This window comes from Euprymna scolopes, chromosome 19, assembly GCF_053919585.1.
Source record: "Euprymna scolopes isolate OS-2025 chromosome 19, ASM5391958v1, whole genome shotgun sequence".
Lineage (NCBI taxonomy): Eukaryota > Metazoa > Mollusca > Cephalopoda > Sepiida > Sepiolidae > Euprymna > Euprymna scolopes.
Genome location: NC_136500.1, coordinates 16,388,102 through 16,409,857, shown reverse-complemented (window position 1 = coordinate 16,409,857; position 21,756 = coordinate 16,388,102). Strand labels below are relative to the sequence as shown.

The window sequence follows — 21,756 nt, the reverse complement described above, 5'->3', positions numbered from 1 at the left end:
CATCACTTAGCAAGACATTGGTTAATCACTCTTCACTCAACTGTATACCGCTATTTGCATAATCAGTATGAAACCTGTATTTTGCTTGGAACATTGATTACGTTCAGATATGTGCAACTAAGCAAATATCCTCAATCAGATACCTGTCATATCCTGAATGCTTTGTTTCCCGGAGTTTGGGTTTCATCAAAGTTCCGACATCTAACAACTGCACAAGTGGTGTACATGTACATGCACATTTGATAAATTATAGAGCACCTGAGCACTTAACATAATTTCCTAAGTTTTGTTTTAAGGCTCAAATATATCAGTAATGTCTGGTAGAACATTTTTCTACTTACCATGGCCAATTTTGTTAACTGATAAATTTTTCTCGTATTTCAATTTACCTAAAGAAAAAGAAAAAAAGTGAAATAAATTAATTTTTTTTAAAGTGAAATAAATTTATCCAAATATTTTTAAACAGTAAAATAAATTTATAAAAATTAATGCAGATTTTTTTTTCTTGGAAACAAAAACAAGAAATATTGTTTCTCTGGATTTTTGTGATTGATAATTGGACCTGTGGTGTTACAAATAAAGTACTATGTAAAATTCAGTTGTAAGTGACACTCTTCTGGAGGTTGAAGCTTCAATCCTCAGAATACAATTGCAAATTACTTAAGACTTCTACTTGATTATGGCTGACAGAGCAAGAACATTTTACCCCTGTGGATTATATATAAAAAGTTCTGTTCAAAATTCCATGCAGATTCCCAAGTTTGACAAGAGATATCTGAAGCTTAGAGATATCAAGCGAAATGTTGTGAAAATAAAATGAAAATAGTAATCCAAAGAAATAATGAAGTTATTTAGTCATTTTTCATGATTTTTTTGTTTTTTTAACTAAGGACTCACTTATCAAGGCCAAAGGTCATTCGAGGATAAGGCTGAGACTGATAGGTTGTCAGTTCAAGAATGAAGAATACCACAAGAGGATTAAAAATGATGGATGGAATAATTAACATTCGATTACTTATAAGGGCGTTTATGACAAGTATTTGTTGACATTGGATTTTAAGATAACCCTGTTGTAGTGTGCAAGGAAGTAGACTTGTGGTAATGTGTTCCACCCACTAACAGGAAGCCCTTGGAAAGAAACTGTTTGAAAGTGCTGAATATCAAACAGAATTTTCATGATTGAAAATTCTGTTTGATGTTCAGCACTTGGAAGAAAAGGAAGTTCTTTTTCGTTGTGATATGTGGTAACAAGATGAGTTCTTGCTGCAAATATTCTTTTAGAGATAAAAAAAAAAAAAATGTTATGGACATGAATAAGAAATACTTATCAATATTAATTCTGTTTAAATCTTTTCATTCAATTGGCAACATGGTCTCATACGCGTATTCATTTTTTGGCCGATTATTTCAGCTATTGTTCTCATCTTGAGTGTTATTCGGACATTTCAACTAATGTAATATCCAGGTGTATCTGTATAGAATTTTAAATGGAACCCTTTATTTAATCCACAGGGGTAGCATGTTTTCGTTCTATCAGCCATGACCGGATAGAAAGCTTTAGTAATTCGCAATTATATTCTTAGTATCACCCACACTGAACCTCCAGAAAAGTGTCACTTCACAACCGAATTTTACATAATACTTTATCCGTTATGCCATGGATCCTGACGAAGGTCAGGTTACATTAATCGAAACATTGTGCGAATAACACTCAGGATGAGAACAGTAGTCCGAATAATCCAAATTATCAATCCTCATCTCAAAAATTAATTAAAAAAAAATTATTTTAATAGAAATTTAAGACTCCACACACTAGAACAAAAAAAAAATAGGACTCAGCAAAAATAAACTAGGGCTATAAAAGGTATGAATTCAACTGCTGTTGGAGTATATTTTTACTGACTTTGGCTCTAGTGACCCCTTAATTGTTTCAAACTGACTCTGTATCTCTGATGGGAAGGATGTAAGAAGAACACAAAGTGGTGTTTAGAAGGGGGATGGGGGTGGGGGGGACATGATTTTTGCTTAGCAATTTCCATTGGTTCAGAAGAAGACAAGAACGGTTAACAAAGATGAAAGTGACGATACAAAATATCTAATAAGAAATCAAAGAAAATACATGGTTAATTCAAGAAGATAAGTTTTCATTTTATTATGTTTAAGTACTTATTGCAAAGTGACCATGGCTTAATGGTTAATCAGACGGACTGACTACCTGAATATGCCAAGTTCAAATCCAGTTTGTTCTGTAGTGCCACTTTTGTGTTGGCAATCTTGACGTGGTCTTTTCTGCAAGTACCTGATCCGCGAAAGAATCAACGTAAACTAATGCCAACAACAGAATCAAGCCGATCAAAAAACATCAAACCATATTTTTATTATGGATGAACGATTTTGATGCAAACCCTACATTATTATTGTAAAACAAACAATATCAAATCAATGCCACCATTGAATTTTACATAAAATATGTTTAATCTATGAATTCAGTTTCCTATTGTTTTGGGGGGGTTTTTCAGAATACTTTATATTTCCGTCAACTTTCAGAAGATTATTTCCTTTTTATTGACCCTTCCATTGGTTTCAGAGATTTCCATAACAAAAATAGATGCCATAAGAGAATGTAATTTTATACTTAATCCGATTCTATGAATAAGTTGTGCATTTTTATTTGTATAGGAACAACGTGTGTATGTAATCTTATGTTTTACTCATCTCGTTTTATTATCATTATAGTTTATAGATTTCAGGAAGTCTTAACCATTCATATTATTCTAATCCATGATGCACACAATAATGAAGAACCTACCATTCTCATCAAAGACATCAGCTTCAAAGAAATATCGGATTTTGTCTCCACTTTCCATGAAGTAATCATCTCTAAACTGAAAAGAAAAGAAAAAAATTTATTCATTTCATCACATACATTTAAAACTGTTTCCTTATTCCACACTTTATTATCACAGTATGCTTTATATGAAGTAATAAAGAAAGTAGTTAATATAAATGTCACTAAAGGAAGTTAAGGTTTTAGTCTAACTTTTGTTTGTTTTAGCTCCATGATTAATTATTGGGTGATATGATTGACAGTACAAATATTAACGAAATGTTTTGTACAAATGAATCGAGTATAAAGTCATAAACCAAATATAAACAAGACAAAAAGTCGCAAGTAGGTTATACGGGTGGGCTGAAGAGTCACAAGTAGGTTGTAGGGAAGGGCCCGAGAGTCACAAATGGACTAGGGTGGGGCCCAAGAGTCACAAATGGACTAGGGTGGGGCCCGAGAGCTGCAAATGAGCTAGGGAGGGGCCCGAGAGCCGCAAATGGGCTAAGGAGGGGCCCGAGAGCCGCAAATGGGCTAGGGAGGGGCCCGAGAGCCGCAAATGGGCTAGGGAGGGGCCCCGAGAGCCACAAATGGACTAGGGAGGAGCCCGAGAGCCACAAATGGGCTGGGGGGGGGGCTGAAAACAGAGACTGATATTGTCAGTTCCAGTGACCCTCTAGAGTGATTGGTAAAAAAAAAAAAAAAAAAAAGATCGGATATCTAGGATTTCTGGTCAAACATACATATTTTCCATCAGATGGACAGGGAAAGTCAATGAGAGCTGACCCTCTAGGCATCACAGTTGGTTTCGATTCTGGGGTCTGTTAAGTCTGTGTTTTGATTTGGTCATGCAAAAATCAAATTTGCAAATCTGTTGTTTAAAAACGAATCCCAATGAAAATAAACCTATGTTACTTATTTTAAAATACAGTTGTGGTTTTTATTGTACAGAGAATTCTGCTGTTACAGCACTGAGATGACACGGCTGACACTGCGGCTGGTGTCAGATCAAGCAATAACTTTGGACCAGCACAATAAGCAGATATTGATGATCAGTGTAGTTATAAACACACATAAAACAGGTTCACAAAAGAAATAAGCTGTACCATGAGAAAATGGAGTTGCTGAGATTTAGTGAAATGTTACATCATATGGACATAATTATTGTTGTCTCTTAGAAAGATAGATCAAATTTAATACCAATCTGAAATATTTTAATTTTCAAATGGAAGATTGTGTAAAAACCCTTTAAATTACTTCAAAGTATGGTAAATTTGTGGAAATATATATTAACTGATGTCTAATATTTATTAAAATTTCACACAAATCAGAAGTATCCAAATTTTCTTGAATAAATTCCCCGCCCTTTCTGCCTGTTTTGCAGAAAACTAAATTAAACAAAATATAGACCTTATTATTATCCCCCTATGCATAACAGCTTCAAAATTCATAATGATCAGTTAATTAATTTATTCTTAATTAGGAGTGAATCTTTTACATGCAAATATATAAACATATACATAGACCTAACTTTATACAGATAGAGATATAGTACATACATACAGCTTCACTTTAAATAAACTCCTAGCACATGTCATTCATCATTCTTCATCCCCTTCAAGTCCTGTGGCATCGGGCAAGCAACAAAATGATAGGAGTGCACACACTAGAAGTCCTAGCAACAAATCTATATGCAGGCGGCTCATGTCATAGGATCGCTCTCCACTAACTGGAGCAGAAATGGAGTTCAACAGCCATCCAAGCGGCTTTTTTTAATATAGCATTGACATGAGGAATGGGATAGAAAAGGTGCCCCAAACATTACTCTCTCCACTACATTCTGGCTAGCTTACTGCAGTTAGCAGAAATCCTAATAATTTGGTCGAAATACAAAAACAAAAAAGGCACCTATCAAGATTGTGACATTTTCGGACAGAAATGATTTGGCCAGACCATAAAATGCACTGCACTCATTGCAAGGAACTTGTCAGGTGCAATATTGACATTGTTGCTCAAAGCGAAACAAGACTAGCAGAAAAAGGTGAAATTAGTGAAAGAGGTCAAGGCTAGCTTCTTTTGGAACGGCAGAGGACCTGAGGAGAGGTGTGAGGCTGGAGTTGGTTTTGCAGTCAAAAATATGCTTGTGAGTAAACTGATTGGATCTCCAAAAAGAGTGAATGCCCGACTAATGACAGTGAGAGCTTCCTACTTTCCACTGGGAAAAAGTTTGCTACTCTTGTTAGTATACAAATCCCTTACGATGACAAACCCTGATGATGTCAAAGACAATTTCTATGAAGACCTGAATATCATCATAGGTTCAACACCAAATTTGGACACGCTCATTATTCTTAGTGACTTTAACATTGTGACAGTACTGCCTGGGAAGGCATGATAGGAAAGCATGGTGTTGGAAAATACAATAAGAATGGCCTTCTCCTCCTCCAAGCCTGCTCTGAGTATGACCTGCAAATAACAAACACTGTGTTTTACCTCCTTATCTACAAAAGGAGGTCATAGATACATCCTCGCTCAAAGCATTTGTATCCAATTGACTATATCATCCAAAAAAGGAACAGGTAGGACATATGTATCACTAGAGCCATGTGCAGAGCTGAATGTTGGACAGACCATTGCCTCAGAGTGGCTACGGTCAATCTGCATATCAAACCAAAGAGAAAATCCCAAAGAAAGATAGCACCAATTCAATTGAATGTCAAGCTGAAAACAAAAACTGTTCAGAAATTGAAACTGTGGCAGGATGTATTGAATCTATTGCAATAGATATGGAAGTAGCATGGGAGGCAATCCACAACACTACATACAACACACTCATGGATTGCCTTGGGCCAATCTCTAGGAAACACAAGAACTGGTTTGATGGTAACTGCTGAGATTACTCAGTTGCTAGAGGAGAAGCATTCTGCATAAAAAACTCATATTGAAGATCCATTCTCCAAACTAAAGGACACATGGAAAAGTTGGCATAGCAACGTTCAGTTAAAGTTAATTTCCTGCAAAATGTATATAAATTCGATGATCTCAATTTCATAAGGGAAGTCTTTACTTCATTGCTAAGAAAACAATTTTAAATTGATAATAAAAAAAATAAAAATATCTGGAAGCTAACATTTTCAATATAACCATTTCTCCATTTTATATAGCATTAATAAAGAAAATTTTCCATTTGCTCTTTTTGTTTCTGAAAATGTGGCCTCAATTTTCAATTTGGCTTTTTTCCCTGAAAAATTTGGCTTCAAATATTTATTATAGTCTGGCAACCTTGAATCCAGTCCAGTCAACAAGTAAGGAAACCTCCCCTCCCAAATGCGACTACATACTGAGAGTCATCTATTTTCTTGGACATAAAATAACTTTTTTTTATTATTATAGTTGGACTTTTAAAGCTGTAAATGCAATTAGTTTTGCAAGGACTTTTCTTTATTGTTTAATTCAATAATTTAATGAATATATAATCCTTATCTGTTTTGTGTGTCTTCTGTACCCCCACCCTTTTTTTCAGCATTATCCAACTTTGGAAAGTGAGAGCTGAACCATTCCGTTACTAAATCATTTTATTTACCATTATTGCTCTATCAGCCACTCTTTCTTTTAGCTTGACATCAAATCCATATCTCCCAATATAGTTTTCTTATCACCCGAACCAGTTCTCACTTACCTCTTTATCTGACTCAAAAGTACTGTGTTGTTTAGTGACATCCATTTTGTCTAAAAGACAAAGACATTCTTGCCTGAGTTCATTGACTTCAGATTCAGACAAAAAATCTGGAATGATGAAGCAGCCATCTTCTCGGAACTGAAATATAAAAACAAAACAAAATAAAAAGATCATTTCTTTTTCTCTCAAGAAAATTTTGCAAAAATTTTTTTTAATTTTCTAGCAGTTTCACCTATAAACTCATTTCGCAGCTTTTGCTATCTTTTTTTTTTTCATTAAATTCTACACAAATTTCCTATTTTATTTTCAAAAGTAAAAAGAAGCAAAAAAACTTTGAATTACACAAAAAAAAAAAAAAGAAAGAGACAAAAAAGGTTTTCAATAAAATCTTCACTTGACTAAAAAAAATCAAGCATAAAAATATATCATTTGTGGAATCTAAACGCAAGTTTATCTTTCAACAATTAAAACTAAAGTAAAAATATTAATAATCATCTATGCAACAGTTTTAAGACACTGTAACATAGTCCCGGGCCATTTTGGATGACGATAGCATTTTTGAGTATTGCCAAAAAAAAAAAAAAGCACGGCGACAATTAATATAATAATATGCTAGGTTATAGTGAAGGACAAAAGTGGAAAATATTAAATGGACATAAAATATTGAGGAATATTAGCGTCACCAGCTAGCAAGTGCTAACTTAACATGAACAGAGTTTTATAAATGAAAAATCAAGGAAAACATGATTCAATAACAAAACATTTATATAACTATGAGTTTACATGAAGATAAGAATCATTTATGAAAGCTTATGAAGACTTGTGTATTGGGTAGAAAAATGTTCAGTGAACATCAGCCACTAATGTTGCGGATGTGTATTTCTATATATTTGTTAGTGCAAATGTGTGTGTACGAGTATCAGATAACATGGTACTGTGTGTAGTTTACATATTTCCGGTTTTTTTATTAGTGCATTTATAGATATGTGCAAGATGACTGAAGCTTGTACCCAAGTTTTTTTGTTTGTTTTTTTTTTTTGTTTTTTTTTGCTTCCCACCACGCCTTTTTCTAACAGGAGAAGGGAATATTCAAAGTTCTGTTCATGGTGTGCCGAGTTTAATCTCTGGAGTACTCTAATTTTCTTAGGTCACTGATTTTATATGGTTGGTTACTTTTACATGAGCTCATTAGATTTTGGGGTTAAAATGATTTTAATTAGTTGCAAATATTTTGAGTGAACATCTTCCTGTGAAAACTACCTTGCTTTTAGGAGTGAAGAGAAGAGCATATCCCAATGCCCCTAATTTATTGTAGTCCTCTACATCTCAGTCATGCTGTGCGTTGTTTGGGGCACATCTGAATAGATTATATGCTTGGCTCTAAATGAGGTTGCACTTGTTGCAAGGATTATTGATAGTGAGTGCTCTAACAACTTGTTGAAACAAAGATCAGTCATGACAGTTTTAGGTGAACAATGATGGGCTTTAATCATCACACATCCAATGGTTTCTACCATACCATTTTGTTCTTAAGTTGTTGAATAAATCCGTTAATCCTCCACTTATTTTGGAGTTGATATTAAACCGACCTGTTTGGTTTTGTTATTTTGTTTTATGGCATATCAACCCTTTTCAGGTTATTTAATGCCAAATCCAGTCATTTTGGTAGAAGTTTTTATGCTTTGAGTTCTTTATATCTTCAAATATTTATTCATGGTGTTTCGTTTGCTTGTAATGAATGCAAAACTTATCTGTTACTTCGTTTTATAATACTGCAAGGATACTTCAATGAATATAATGATGAGTAGTAATAAGACAGACTTATTAACCACTAGCGGAGCGGGGGTTACCTGGTCATAAAATACGCTTAAATATCATAAAATACACTTAAATATGATTTGTCCAGATTTTATATTATTATAGCCATGATTTCAAGAGTTAAAAAAAAAGTATCTGGGTGCCATCAGCTAGAATCGAAACTGAAAGCAAAACTAGCATTCAAAGCTGGTGATGTTACCACTATACCAACGTGACACGAATATGAACTGATTAAAAATAAACTAAGATGAACGTAAAAAATGTCTAACGATTTTTTCAATTTTGACCTCTTACAAACTATTTTAACCGGCTAAAGACCCATAAAAGAACGGTCCATAAAAATCCACCAGTTATTTGAGGCCTCTAGCGCCACTCTGTGACTTTTAGTTTTGGAAGTGATAGTTTGAAAATATGGAGACGAACATAGTGAGTTTTAAAAATTATATTATTATCAAGAGAAAGTGTGAAATTCTGCCAGAATAGACGGAGCAATTTCCACTATAGAACGTGATACCATTTGACTACTTCTTGTTGACCACAATATGGTCATCTCCAAGTTCAGTGTCAAAATATGCATATCAAGCGGTTCTGTTAAACAATACAAATTCTGTCGATTCCTGTCATCACTTTCAACCCTCTCGTAATATTTTTCATCACCCAATTGACAATCTCATTAAACCCTATCCTCAAGTGGCTTTTCACCTTGATAAATGGCAACTCATTAGTATGACAAAAGATCATATGTTAAACACCTATAACTTGTAAAGATGTTTTTTATCTACTAATGCGTCACCACTTATCAAGGCCAAAAGAAATTCAAGGATAAGGTTTGTCTGCTGAATGCCAAAGAATGTCATGAGAGAATTAAAAAAAATGATGAGAATGGACAAAATCTGATTACTTATGAGAGCAGTTTATGACAAGTATTTGTTTACATTAGATTTAAAGATGACCATGTTGTAAACTGGAGGAAGTAGCCATGTGGTAACATGTTCCATATATGGGAAGTTCTTGGGAAGAGACTTTGTTCATGGAAATTCAGTTTGATGTCAAGATACAAAAGAAAGGAAAGTTCTTTGTAGTTGTGGCAGTAAGACGATTTTTTTGTTGTGAATGGTGGAACCAGAAATTGGTGCTCAATCGAGCCCTTTTCATGAAAATAGTGATATAGTAGAAAAAGTCTAGTAATATGAGAAAGTGATTTTTGATAAATCAAATCTTATTAAAGCTCCAAAATCTACTGGAGGTAGATCTCTTCCTTTCCATACAGCCTCGCTCTCACAGAAGAGACATTGCTAGTCTTTTTCTAATTTATCAGTATTCGCATGTTAAGTGCTCAATTTAACTTCAGTCCCTGGTTAATCCTTGTTAGAATTCACAGCAAAAATTCATCTTTCATTTCTTCCCCAGTGTGCATCAGGTGGAATTTCCACAAACAGAGCTTCTTCACAACAGTTTCCCATCTGTGGGACACATTGCCACAAGACTGCTTCCCTTCAAATTACAGTCCGGTTGTCTTAAAATCCAATATATTATTTCTATCAAGAACTGTTCCAACAAGTATTTGAACTTAGTCCTGACAATCATTCCATCTCACTAACTCTTATCTTCCGGTGATATCTGACCATGATAAGTGCTGATTATTTTCTTAGTAAAAAAAAAAAAAGTTGTCATGTGAAAATGTTCATTTCATACGTCAAGGTTACTTTTTCATTTTTTTTTTTTTTTTTTTTTTTTTTTGTCTGCTGTAACTTCGGAGATCAGATTTCATGTTTGTTTTTCCTAAAGATTCCTCAACAGTAAAATAAACAGGACATATCAAATTTTAGGTCAGATGTGGCGTCAAATCTATTTTTATAGCCGGTATTTATTTCCCACCACATAAAATCTGAACACTAGGGTCAATAAATAGGATTGAAAAGTTGGCACTCCAGAGGATGAGCATTTTGACCCTTCAAAAGATGCCTGTGTTGGGGGGGTATTTCCCGGCAGAGGCGCTTCATGCAATTAGCAATAAACTAACTAGACAGGTTTTCCAAGAATCACAAAAAAACTATTTTTTCACAAGGTGAATTTAATATCAACTAGACAGGAGGCAAAAAGAAAGTCCGCACTTGTAATTTTTTCAAAAACTGCAAATTTAAGGTAAATTTAATGTAACTGTTTAAACAAACTATACCTCATTTGATTGGCCTTTTATTCTTCTATAATTTTACCTGTTCATATTTGACTTTTAATTGAAATATTCTAGTCAATTAAAAAAAATAACTTCAAATTGAGGAGGCAAAAAGAAAGTTCGCACAATGGAAAATTTTTATTTAAATGTAAGTTTAGGATATTAATGCAACACTAATACAACAGGAACACAATGAACTAGTTAATATTTAGTAGCATAGCCCTTCTGCAATTTGACAGCCTGCAATCTTTTGGAAATTCCTTGAATTAGACTGCAACAATACTCCAGGGAAAGTGCGTCCTACTTTTCTTTAATTTGCATCCAAAGTTCTTCCAAATTTGAAATTTTATCATTGCGTAGCTGTTGCTTGATGTAATGCCATACGTTTTCGATAGGATGAAGGTCTGGAGATTGTGCGGGTCAATCCAAACACGGAATATCATGCTCTTCCAGGAACCTCTTGAAATTGCCAGCTGTGTGAATGGGAGCATTATCCTGCATGAAGATGGAATTACCATCCAAATTCCGACCAAAGTAGGGTAGAAAATGCTCAGTCAACATAGTAATGTACTTGGTCGAATTAATTCGACCTTGCAGGCGAACTATAGGCTCTGGACCATCAAAACTGAGCCTCCACCACCTTGCAGCATTGAAACTGAGCACTTAAGATTAAATTCTTCATCTTTCCTGTGATGGCCGTACTGCCTACCATCACTGCCTAACCTATTGAACTTGCTTTCGTTTCTAGATAGTACTTTTGACCAATATGAAGAGTCATGATCTTCATTGCATCTGATGAAGTCCAGACAGCACTTTCTGTTCTTCACAGAAATCATTGACTTGTGTCTTGCAACATATCCTCACAAATTAAATTCCTTTAATCTGTTCTTGACAGTAGAAAGAGAGCACTTTTTAACAAGATTGCACTGCTGTTGGATTTGGGAATCTGTTTCAAATCTGTTTCTTAGGCTGGGGATCTTGATAGCATTGTCTTTCCTGTTAGAAGTAACTAGTACGACCAGATTTAGAGGTATAATGAACACTGCCGGTGTTTTGGTGCTTTTGCACAATCTTTCGTAGCGTTTTCTCATCACATTTCAATCTGCGGCCGATTTCTCGATTGGATAAACCAGAAAGGTGGAGATTAATGAGCTCCTGACGATCACTAAGAGAAAGTTGTGGTATATGGATTAAATGTTATGTTGTATAACCTGGAACAACAACAATTACGATTAGAGATGCTTTGTTGCCTGTTGGTGGATATTTTAAACTGATTTAGGAACAATAATTTAAACTGGTTTTAAGCGAATTTGTTGCTGCGGACTTTATTTTTGCTTCCTCAATTTGAAGTTATTTTTTTTTAATTCATGTGAACACTAGAATATTTCAATTAAAAGTCAAATATGAACAGGTAAAATTATTGAAGAATAAAAGGCGAATCAAATGAGGTAGAGGTTATTTAAACAGTTACATTAAATTTAGCTAAATTTGTAGTTTTTGAAAAAATTACAAGTGCAGACTTTCTTTTTGCCGGCACTGTAGTTGCCAAGTTTCAACAAATGAACATCACCTAAACAAATGGATAGTATTCAACCTGTCTTCAACAAGAAATAACTGAAACAATTACAACAAACATAATAAAAAACCTTGATGTAAACATGTTTTCCACCGAGTAATTGGCCCATCACCCAATCAAATGTTATGATGTTAGAATACATTTTGTTGGACTTTCTATGGCACCCACACAGTCTAGCTTTTTCCCTTATTTTCAGCAGTCGAAATTCAAGGGTGTATTATCTGCACATTTGTTCTTCTCATTTAATCTCGATAAATAGTTGCAATAATATTTTATTCATTCCATTCATAATATTATTCATCATTCACTTGTAAATCTATAAATCTCATTAATCCTTATCCTCGAGTATATTTTAACCTCTATAACTGGTGATTCCTAAGTAAATAAAAAGAAATCCGCTTAAATGGCTAATCAAACAAATGCTTTACAAACATTTTAACTGAGAATTGGCAAACATTTTCATTGTTAATTTTCCCTGTACTATTCCAATTGCAAATGGCTCGATTTTACTATAAAGACATTTAGAATACATCATTTTTTTTTTTTTATGAAAATCACTCCAGCCAAGGCAATGAAACCACATGATGTAAGGGGCTTAAAAAAAAGAAAAAGTATGGGGGGGTCCCCCTCCATGAGTGAAAATTTTACTTTCACCATGACTAATGTTTGTGCAAAATTTCAAAAAGCCCCAAGGCGTGGTTATTGAGAAAAGTGCAAACAAACGAACGGGAATGAATTACTAGATTCAATCCCTCCTTTGTTGGGGGACCAAAAAAATATATATACTATTTCAAAGTCAAAAACTGGCTAATGGTAAATGTTAAATGAATAGAAAATAGCAATTCTTTCTCCTTTGTAAGAAGCATCGCTCATGAAAGGTAACAACTAAAAAAAGAGTAATGCTGTCGAAAATAAACCAACGGTTCACTTTCTATTCAACTAATTCGTATTAGTAAATGAAAAAACGTATTCTCAATAGCAAAGCGGGTTCAGACTATGTCTGACCAATTTGAATGTTACATGGATAAAAAACAGACTCATTTCTGAATTTAGAATCACATTGGGATGGGGGGGGGTAGTATCTAATCAGATGACAGTAACCTCCTCTCACGTTAGAACCAACTATCTCTAGGGAAGATAATTCTGATCACAACACGTGCAACACACATGTACCATAGGTTAGCCACCCCTGGCATAAGATTATTAGGACATGTTATTAAATTGTTATTAAAAACAATTTTTATATCAAAACACGTAAAACAAAATGGAAAACGTTTGTTTTATAGCATTGCTGCTGCTAATCAAATTTGTTGAACAAACAAAAACAACAAAATTGTTTCTGGTATTTTTAGGTATTTGAAATATGTAAAAATAAGAAAAAGAGGTCAGTGGTTTTTACGCACTGCAAATGAGAAAACTTTATGCTGTTATCTTTTTTTTGAAAGTCTCTTATCTTTTTCTTTCCAAGGAAGGTTGAATGTTGTTAACTGATATGGCTTGATAAATAAATAAAAAATGCTTCAACAAGAAAAATAAAATCCTAAACAATTTTTTTCATTCATTTATATATTAGTCCTCGCACGAAAGAGCAAGACACAAACTGTTTTAAATAATAGAATAACAGACTTCCACTGGCGAGAACTACTATTGAGCATAACCAGTTATACAGTCCTTTTGAAATGTTCATCTCTATTTTTCTTGTTATCTATTGAATATTTTTAATGAAACCTACATGAAATGTTCCTTATTAAATTGAAAAGATTTTCTATTCTGAAAGAAGTTTTAAAAAATTTAATCTAAAAAAATTATTTTAAAGTTTTTATTAAAAAAATTCAGATTTTCTCATTATTCAGACATGTATGACGAAGAGGGAGTTGCAAAAATGAGTTGTAGTGTGAGGAGAAATACAAACTGAAACAGAGAGAATATTCAGACTTCTAATAATACAAAGAGGGGGTTGCAAAAATGAGTTGTGGTGTGAGGAGAAATACAAACTGAAATAGAAAGTAGGAGAGTTTTTATAAATACATGCAAAACCACATCCATGATTTTTTAAATCCAAATTAATGAATTAAATAAAATATAATCTTAAAAAGATACGATACAAGTTAGAAAAGTATTTCATCCAAGGCATGAAAATTGTTAAACAAAATGTTTTTACTATAGGCTTTAAAAATAAAGGTACAAGATTCAATTTGAAATTTATTTATCTTCAAAGTGCACTTTTATACATTTTACAAAGTAAGATATAAAAATTTAATACCTTACTTTGTAAAATGTATAAAAGTGCACTTTGAAGATAAATAAATTTCAAATTGAATCTTGTACCTTTATTTTTAAAGCCTATAGTAAAAACATTTTGTTTAACAATTTTCATGCCTTGGATGAAATGCTTTTCTAACTTGTATGATATATATCTATATATATAAAAATGTAACTGTTGGTTCGTTCAGAATTAATTGTCTAAAAAACCACTGGACGGATGGCTTCCACGTTTTGGTATAATATGTTTACTATATCCATGTGTGTTTTTATATATTTCTTTTTAATTATAACATTATACTTAATTTTTCTATGATAAATAGGTGTTTTTCTTTGTACCGAGAGGCCATTTTTTTTATTTAGGGACAATTATTTATTACCGCTTCCTGTCACGTGACCAGTGTTACAATTTAGTGGTTTTCCTGCTAGATCTGGAGATTTCGTTTGCAATCTAGCGGGAAATTCTAGAAAATCTGGAGATATTTGGCACCCACACACCCGCATTAGATTATTAAAAACTAAAGAAAAGCGCTTGAAAATACTTTAAAACATAAAATAAACTCATTCATGTAAGTAAAAAAAAGTAGCATTTATTGCCTTTGGTAACAATTATTTATTGATTATTTGTTGTTTTCCACCTTTTTTTCGACTAACCATTCTTAAATCTCACTATAAAATCGATTTTTCCAAGTACATTTTAGGTGGGGGGGGGCGGAATGAAATTTAATGAATTCCGTAGAATTAAGTTAAAAGTAGATATTATATCAGTGTTAAAACTGTAAATTTTTGGATGTGAACTTTGATTTAAGGAAAGGCATCTACCAACCATATAGAAAGGAAAACTCAAACCCAATTTATGTACACCCCCTATCAAATCACCCAAAATCTATCACTAAGCATATCCCCAAATATATTAGTAAAAGAATCAGTGACAATTCTTCCAATCTTGAAACATTTAATAAACATAAATATTTCTATAACAGGGCCCTTAAGGATAGTGGATACAAAAACACGCAAATTGAGTTCATAGAACCAACACACCCAAACACAAATACAAATAGAAACCGTAAGAGAAAAATCCTGTGGTACAATCCCCCTATTAATCTGAAACTTAAAACAAACCTAGGAATGAAATTCTTAAACTTAATTAAAAAGCACTTCCCTATTAGTAACATACTACATAAAATTTTCAATAAAAATACAATAAAACTTAGTTATAGCTGTAATGAAAACCTTGAAAAAATAATTAAAAAACATAATAACAAAATATTAAACAAAAATAGCACACCAATTGCTACCGAAGGGTGTAACTGTAGAATTAAATCAAAATGCCCTCTTAAAGGAAATTGTCAAATTACTTCTGTAGTGTACCAAGCAACTATTTATACTAAGGAAAATCCTAACGAAAAAAAATATTACATAGGAATGACAAATAACAAATTTAAAGAAAGATTTACCGGTCACAAGTGCTCTTTTGAAAATAATGAGTACAAAAATAGAACTTCCTTGTCTAAATATTACAATGAACTAGTAGAGCAAGGTTACTCCCCAATAGTAAATTGGAAAATTTTAAAGAAAGCTAAAACCTGTTCATCTTTAAACTCACCTTGCTACCTATGTCTTTATGAGAAATTGTTTATACTTACGTTTAGAGAAAAAGATAAATTATTAAATAAGAAGCACGAAAATTCAATTAATTGCAAACATTATAAAAGCCATCTTTTAAGTAATTTAGTTTATATATAAAATTTAAATAAATTTAAAATTCTCACTGATTTCTATAATTTATTAAAATACTATTATTATACTTTCTCCTCGCCTGATTTCATTCATAACTTCCCCTATCTTATATACTTGTGTGTCTATGTGGATATGTATGTGTCTATGTGTTTATTTTATGATTGTGTGTACTTATATATATATATATATATATATATATGTTATTTTGTACACCCTCCTTTGTTGTGTACTCCCCTAATAATGTTTATTCAATCCATTTGTATGCTTTTATGTGTGTATGCATCTATCTGTACTCTTGTCAAATAATTTTTATTCGTATGTATTTATATATATGTGTTATGTGAATTATACATATTTATGTGTGTGTATATATATGTGTGTGCGTTGTTGTATATTAGTATATGACTGTGTGCATATATTTGTGTATTTTTATGTATGTATGTGTATACATAAAACTATATATATATATATATATATGTATATTTGTATGTGTTGGTTCTTTGTGAGTATATACATATGTGTTTTATTATTTTAAATTTTGTTACTATCTACCTGTGTGTTGTTACTTTTGAGTATTTTGTCGATTTAATTACTTCTTTTGCCTAAATATATTTATATATTTATATGTAAGTGTACTTGTATCTATGTTTTTAGTCATACTGTCTTATTTTTTTTTTTTTCAATTTTCTTAAACTTTTTCTTCTAGGGGATGGGACATCCAACCAGATGTCTAACATCTAACCCTATTTTAGTGAGTCCAACCAAGAGATCTTTTCAGGATTCTAGCCGTCCCTTTCAGTGCAATCGTTTGTATTTCACTTGCACTTGGTTCACCGGGTATGCTTGCTATGTACTTTTTAAAGTTCTTTTTCATAAGCCCAGTTGCTCCTATGATGACTGGTATAATTGAAACGTCTTTTAATTTCCAATTTCGTTTCATATGACTTTATATTTATACTTAACTAGCTTCAACTTTCAACTTAATAGTATAGAGTTAAACCTTTATTTATATATATATATATATATATATATATATATATATATATGTGTATGTATGTATGTATTTTATTCTTTTTATATACATAAATATTAGCAGATTATTCTTTCAAATTATTAGTCCTATTTACTTTCTTCAATCCCCTATTATGGCTAAATATGTTATATAAAAAAGATAATTATTAATTTTATTCTGCTTTATTATTATTACTATTAATATTATTTTTATTATTACTAATTTTAATATTGTTTTATCATTATTTTTATATATTTATTTAATATAAACGTGAAAACTTTAAACTTATATCATTTAGTATAAAGGGCTTAATTAATTGTAGACGTATGTTTAATATTACTCGTGGATGTATGTGAGATGATACTTACATTCGCTGTCACTTTTGACATGTTACACTCTTTAACGCTAAGATTGTATTTTTTGTCCGTGTTGCGTCTCGTTATTGAAATGTATAATTGTCCATATATTAGTTGACACGCAGATCTTTTCCTTTTCTATATCCTCTCAACACTTTAAGCTTCCGGTCCTATTAATTCTTACTTTCTCTTTAACTATATTTCATCATTCTTTCTTTTCTCTTCTAGCCCTTGTTTTCTTTATAATAACCCTATATATCGTTTTTTCTTTTTCTTCTCCATATTATTTTTTTTCTCTATTTATTTATTTTTTTTCTCTCTATTTTCTTTTTCTATTTCTTTTTTTCTCCTCCTCATCATTCTCTCTCCATTGTATATTTTTTAGTTTTCTTTAGATTGCCCCTCCCTCTTTACATCTTATAATTAAAGTTCTGTGTTTTAAGGTTTTTTAACTCCAACCTTTAAAGAGTTCCTACCTAAAAAAAAAAAAAAAAAGAAAATCCATTATTCATTGAACATTTGAATAGTCAAGTCGCTGCCTGATGATATCTGTTGTTTGATTGAAACAAGTGGCTGTTTGTAGCAGCTGGATGTAAACATGTTTATATAACAATAAACAAGTGTATATATATATATATATATATATATATATATATATATATATATTAAAATGTTACTTCTACTCACCATAAATTATGGAGTTCAACAGATGAAGTCATTTTTTGTTTGAGAATCTAATGATTACTAACACCAGCAAATTTATATTTGATATAGATTCGTTTGATCCTTAAATATCTCCTTTGTTAGTTAAGGCTTTTAATATACCTAGGAATGAAACTGGTAGAAATTGACATTAACTAGAAGAACATTAATTGTAATTTCAATATGGAGGGAACCAGATTCAGCACAACAACTGATTTGGTAGACCTTAATATTATGGAAATTGCACAAGAACATTCCTGAATTAGCAGAGGACTATATAGAAGTGATGCTTTGTTTTGTTAATTCTAATCTTAACTTGTAAGAAGGGGAAAAAAATGTGTGAATTCAGGAGAATAAATCTTATATATAGTTTTTTTTTAAATATAATCATCCATTGACATGTGTCTCGTCGTCTATGACTCATCAGAGTGGCTGAATTTAGCAAGATTCGAAATCGGGATCCTATAGTAAGAAGTGTAACCCCTTACCACTAGGCTATCTCGCACAACAAGTGTAACCCCTTACCACTAGGCTATCTCGCACAACAATGTATCATGCTTTTTTTTTGTAGATGTTATTTGTTTTTGTCTTTGTGACACTTTTTGAATGAATTCAATTATTTATATGAAAGTGCATTTTTACCTAAATGCGAGTTGAGAATAATTTTCCCTTGGACCAATTTTGGTACCCCCAAATTATCTTTTTGTAAATATAATTATCCACTGACACATGTTCCGTCATCTATGACTCATCAGAGTGGATGAACACACACACACAGTAGAACCCCGGGATACGGCATTAAAAATTAGGAACAAAATACAGTTACAGTAAATAACACCATAAGGCAGAGCAAATACTGTAACTAGGGGCCGGAAAAGCATTGTATTCCACATCGTAACCTGAAAAAAACGTATCCTAGGACCACTGAATCTCAGGGTTCTAATATATATATATATATATATATATATATATATACACACAGGGTGACCAAAAAAAAACAAAAGCTAAATGGAGGCCATCTAGAACATATGCTGTAGAACGGAGAAAAAAAGACCAAAGACCCTAGTGTTTTGATGTGATGTTTTGAATATAATAAACTAGTTATGACCAAAGTTTCATTTCATTCAGAAAAAACACTAAGAAACGGGGCCTAATTATAGTTGGGGCCCTTCTTTTTTTTTGGGGGGGGGTCATCCTGTGTGTGTGTGTGTATATATATATATATATATACACACACACACACATACACACACATTCTAGCAGGAGCACCCAGCATTGCACAGTCATAAATTATGACTAAATATATTTTAATTTACGCAGATTTCATATTTATTATTATAGAGTCAATTCTCTATCGATTATTTTATATTATATTTTACCCAATACAAAGTCATGATTTCAAAAGTTTTTAAAAAAAAATGAGCTAGAATAGAAACCCAAACTAAAATTGATTATGAGGATCGTTAAAAAAGAACAAAAAGAGAAAAACGGAATTTTTTTGTTTTGTTTTACAGTATATCAACCACTTTTGGGTCATTTAATGCCAAAACATTAATTGTAATATGTTAGATGTTAGTTGTTTTTGTTTTTTCTTGTGGAATTTTTTTGTTATATTTTGTTGCATATTTTAACCTCTTTCAGGAATTCAATATTTTTTTCTGGATCGATTTTGTTGAATATTGACCTCAGACTATTCGCCTGATAATGCTTTATTCTGGCCTGTTTAAAGTCCACACAACACGTCAGTGTATGATGTACTGTGTAGGGCCCCTGACACATTATGCAAATAGGCATCTCTTCTCCTTTTAGTGGATGTGAGTGAGTGACAGGAGTGTGAACTATTTGTAGTCTAGTCATTACTACCTCTTCTTTTCTTGACATCATTTTTGTATCTCTTATTCCGATGTTTGGTGTTACTTTGAATAGTTTATTCTCTGCATGAATTCCAATGTTCCCGCCATTTATATATATATATATATATATATATATATATATATATATATATATATATATACTAGCATGTGTACCCGGCATTGCCTGGGTTGGCATGAAGTTCCGTTTGGAACACACCTGCTATACTAATCATTTTCTTCATGGGCAACATGGATACCCTCACAACAATTTCAAAAATAAAAGAATGCATAAAAACATGTAAATGTAATCACCCCAAAAAAGAAGTATCTGATACCCTCTTCATCAGATATTTCGGCAGAAGGGATCACTGTCCTAAGAAAACTCACGATTTTGTGAACCTAAAAAAATAACGTTTATAAACATTAATGCATGCATTTATTTTTTAATTTGGTAAATGCGTAGTTTAGCGGCGTAAATTAATTGCCAGACAAAAACATAAAATTTTTATATAAAACACATTGTTAGACCCAAAGGCTGAAATAAAACCAGAAAAAAATTTAATTTTTATTATTTTTATTATTATTTATATTTATTAATCGAGGCCGCTATATTGCTTTTAAAATTTGGCACTTCTAAGGTTTGGCAGATTGGCTTTTTTAAGTTCTTTCATGGACTGTTTTTGGCCGCCATATTTTTTTTGTAATGAAAGAGCGTAAAAAGGCCAAATTTTAAACATGTAAGGCGTGCACATTTAGTCTAATAAAAATGATAAAAAAAACAAATATGAAATTTTTTGTTTTATTTCAGCCCTTGGATCTAATGTTTTATATAAAAATAGTTTTTATAATTTTTTGTCTGTCAAATAATTTACGCCGCTAAACTACACATTTACCTTTATTTTTTGTAAGGACACTTTTTTTACTGGCTTTTTTTTTTGTAAACAAAGGAAATTTTAGATCTACTTTTTTTTGGGGGGGGGGTTCGATTTGCTTTTTATTTGTCGTTTTATGTTTCTAATGTACTCCCCCCCCCCCCAAAAAAAAAAAAAAATTGAATTTGTCATATTTGGGCTTTGTTTTGTTTAATAAATTGTTAGGTGAAAGTAGAGAATGGTTTCATAAAAAATAATTAAATATATCGTTATTTTATGTTTCCAATGTAATTTCCCCCCCCCCCCCCGCCACCAGAAAAAAACAAATTGGATTTGTCAGATTTTGCCGTCCCCCTCAATCGCCAAACTTGAAAAAATGCAAGAGGTGACATGTCTCGTTGAACGCTTGGTGGCCAAAAAGTGGATGCTCACTTTAGGTAAAATTTATATAGAAAAGTGATCCCCACTCTAACATGTTATTTTATTTATTTTTTCAAAATTTCTTCTCTCATAATATTTATAAAGGCTGTTTAAATGTATTAGGCTGAAAAAAAGTAGATCTCCATTTTTGGGGTGTTAAAATTTCTTTTGCATGGTATTAACCCCTGAACTCTGGGACTATTTTCCATTTGACAGCCTAGCCTTCGTTTACACTACGCGCAAGCATAAATGAAAGCTGTTAAATTTGCACTTGCATACAAAACTGCCTTGTCACAGTGTAGTATTGGCGAAAAATTAAAATTAGATGAAAAACTTAAAAATTATATACGTTATCACGGGTGGCCATTTTGTACGTGTGATGCGCATACAAAATGGCCACCCGTGATAACGTATAGAATTACATGGTTAATATATGGAAAAGTACTTGTTTTTCATCTAATTT

General features: G+C 32.2%; 1 protein-coding gene across 5 annotated transcripts in view; it reads right to left on the bottom strand.

Annotated features, from left to right (window-relative positions):
• Positions 1–21,756, bottom strand: part of LOC145303451 (phytanoyl-CoA dioxygenase domain-containing protein 1-like) — a 60,067-nt gene that overhangs the window by 34,248 nt on the left and 4,063 nt on the right. For 2 of the 5 annotated variants that reach the window (XM_080144788.1, XM_080144785.1), the window contains exons 2-4: positions 6,507–6,644; positions 2,810–2,885; positions 342–389 (exon numbers count right to left, since the gene is read on the bottom strand). In XM_080144788.1, coding sequence (XP_080000914.1) covers positions 342–389; positions 2,810–2,885; positions 6,507–6,644 — 262 coding nt within the window. Of the gene's footprint in view, positions 1–341; positions 390–2,809; positions 2,886–6,506; positions 6,645–17,458; positions 18,025–18,133; positions 19,048–20,313; positions 20,401–21,756 lie in introns of those variants that run through there. The other 3 variants (XM_080144784.1, XM_080144789.1, XM_080144787.1) reach the window with 3 other exon arrangements.